At 27.3% G+C, this 2,749-nt stretch overlaps 1 protein-coding gene across 1 annotated transcript in view; it reads right to left on the minus strand.

Annotated features, from left to right (window-relative positions):
• Positions 1-1,367: 1,367 nt before the first annotated feature.
• The window catches only part of LOC106477988 (AP-2 complex subunit sigma-like), a 7,944-nt gene continuing 6,562 nt past the window's right edge, over positions 1,368-2,749 (minus strand). Inside the window, exon 4 of the mRNA XM_013938495.2 lies at positions 1,368-2,267. Coding sequence (XP_013793949.1) covers positions 2,166-2,267 — 102 coding nt within the window. The 3' untranslated portion in view covers positions 1,368-2,165. The remainder of the gene's footprint in view (positions 2,268-2,749) is intronic.

Raw genomic sequence — 2,749 nt, forward strand, 5'->3', positions numbered from 1 at the left:
CTCTTGCAAGTATGTACACACATAATATAGTAATATATTACATGCATGTTTAACAAACATTACATGCATTATTTCAAGTGTTCTTTTTAATCATTTATCACAAACAAAATAAAAGAACTCAGTTCAACTTAGAACTCAGATTTGTAAATATATATATGTGTAGAAAAATTTCTAAAAGGTTTAATTACTGAATATTAAATTTCTTCATTAAACTATTAAATCACAAAATTAATTGAAACTATAACTATCACACTTTAAGAAACTGAATATATTATTGGTGACAGTTAAATATTTATTATTTGTATGAAAAGACCAGTTTTAAAAATATATAACTGTGTAAAATCATCTTAAAACTACAATACCAAACCAAGTATTTCTTTTAAATGTGAAAAACACAGTACTTGTCACAATGACATTATAAAGAATGTGTATGTTAATAATACAATATCGCACACATACACGGTTTTTTACTGGTTTAATTCCATAAATTTTATAAGCATATCCATGCTATTCAAAACATTAGACATGGTGAATACTGAAATGGAAAACATACACACAAATGTTTACAAAATATGGAATGCTGCAAAACACATTTCAGATTTTGAGTTATAAATCAACTTAAAGATCAGCTTGCATTTTATTTAATTTTTTTTTATCTATTATGATTTAAATACATAAACAAAAAAATGTTTCACATGGATAAAATAGTATTTTTAATGTTGGAATTGAATTCTGGTTTAGCTTTTTTTTTTTTATTGCAAGTACCCATATTGTTTTAGTGAGTAAATTAAGCAATAAATACAGTATTTTGCTGCTAAGTCTTTGTCAATAATGCATACCAGTATTTATGTCTGCCTCTCTTCTTTTCATTGGCAAGCCTCACCATTTTAATCAACACCAGAACTAAACTGTTCAGAAGTAGCAGACTTGCTACTGTACAAACAGTCACTAAAGATGGTAAAGTTCACAACTAAATTTTGCCTCTTTCTAAATGCTCTTTTCAAAATGCATAAGGCTGCAAATACCAAAAAAGAAAGAAAAAAAAGGAACAAATGACTCCATTATACAAAATCTAGAACTAGGTGTCTTACAGCAAGGATACTTAATATGCATTTTATGAACTTTTTCAAATTTAAAATGTTGGTTTCATGACCATTCAAAACCAACAGAGAAAAAATTAACTAAAACTTTCTAGAGGAAGAATGCTTCCATTTGTTTTTCAAAATATCCATTCATACAATTATTAGGTTTAGTAAATATCTTAAAGTTTGCTAATAGCAATTATGAGAAGAAAAAGCAATATTTTTGAATTTTAAGAAGTTTCACAATTCTTATGTACTTAATTTCTTATTTATGTAAAACATATACAGTATGGATAGGGAAATGACTTAAGTTACAAAGTATTAAAGCAGTTATAAAACTAGGCTAAATTTCATGTGGAATTACACAGTCAGCCTTTTTCTTTAAGTTTTGATCTGAGATATACTAATATTTCAATACAATATCTTATTTCTGAAAGAAGAATCTACTTTTAATATTAAAAATTCAATTTTGCTTTCACATTTATCACCTTATAAAGTACTTTTTGAACTTTCAGTGGTAAATTTATGTCATACACTAAACCAAACCTCTTAGGGTACAACTCAAGCTATCATCTTGAAAAATAATTTTCAAATAAATTCTGTCATATTGACTACAGAATTAATGATGTGAAGGCCGACCTCTTTCAAAATTCATAAAAGGCCAAACAAATTTTTAATATCATCAGCATGCCAGTTCATTGTGGAATTACCTTCACTTTCAAAATATAGCTTGTGAAATAATATTCTATAGCAGCATTAAAACATTTTTGGTAAACACACTATTTTCATTCCCCATTTAGTTACAACTTACAATGTAGTTGTTCTACACTTTTCACTATAAAAGAACTTTTCTGGATAATTACACAATATTTGAACTGTGTTTCACTAAATACCATGTTTTGAAATAAATATTGCATACTGCAACTGTTTCACAGTATTGTGAAATTCTAACACCCACAAACTTTTGTAACAAATGATATTTAGGTTTAATGAGAGCCAAAATTTGCTTGATCACAGGAAGTATCTTTAAGTTGTACACTGTGCTTCACAAGAAACTTGGCACAAAACAACAAAGTAAATAGTTTACTCCAAGGAATTGTATACAAGCAACTGCTTTAGTACTTTCGTCTGGCTTGTCTCTCTGATCTCCCCTGCTAGAAACATTTCATCAACAACACTGTATACCTAGCAGAGAAAAAAAAACATTTAAGGCATAATTAAAACTTTCCAAACTACGTTTTTCATCAATATCACCACCTAGAAACTGCTTATTAATAGTAGTTTACAGACTCGTTTGAGAAAATTTTATATTTTACTTTTACAACAACACAGAAATAATTCATTGATAAATTTAATTTCACAAACATGGTACACACACGTAGAGAAAAGAAGCTATACAGTACATTTGCATAAGATGAGATAATGAACTTTACATATGACTTGACTAGAAGTTGATTTCAAAGTTTTTCCAATTTTTAACCATAATTTTTAGCATATTATGGAGTTGTTCAATCTTAACTTCTAGTTATTTTGGCCAATATATACTAAGTTGTAAATCTATACTGAGTGGTCACAAGTAAATAGACACCTAACTTTTCAGAAAAAATGAAATTTTTCAGTCATATTCACATGAATTGATATATTTATAATTTAATTAATATCTAGTA

Source organism: Limulus polyphemus, unplaced genomic scaffold (genome assembly GCF_000517525.1).
Source record: "Limulus polyphemus unplaced genomic scaffold, Limulus_polyphemus-2.1.2 Scaffold171, whole genome shotgun sequence".
Classification (NCBI taxonomy): Eukaryota; Metazoa; Arthropoda; class Merostomata; order Xiphosura; family Limulidae; genus Limulus; species Limulus polyphemus.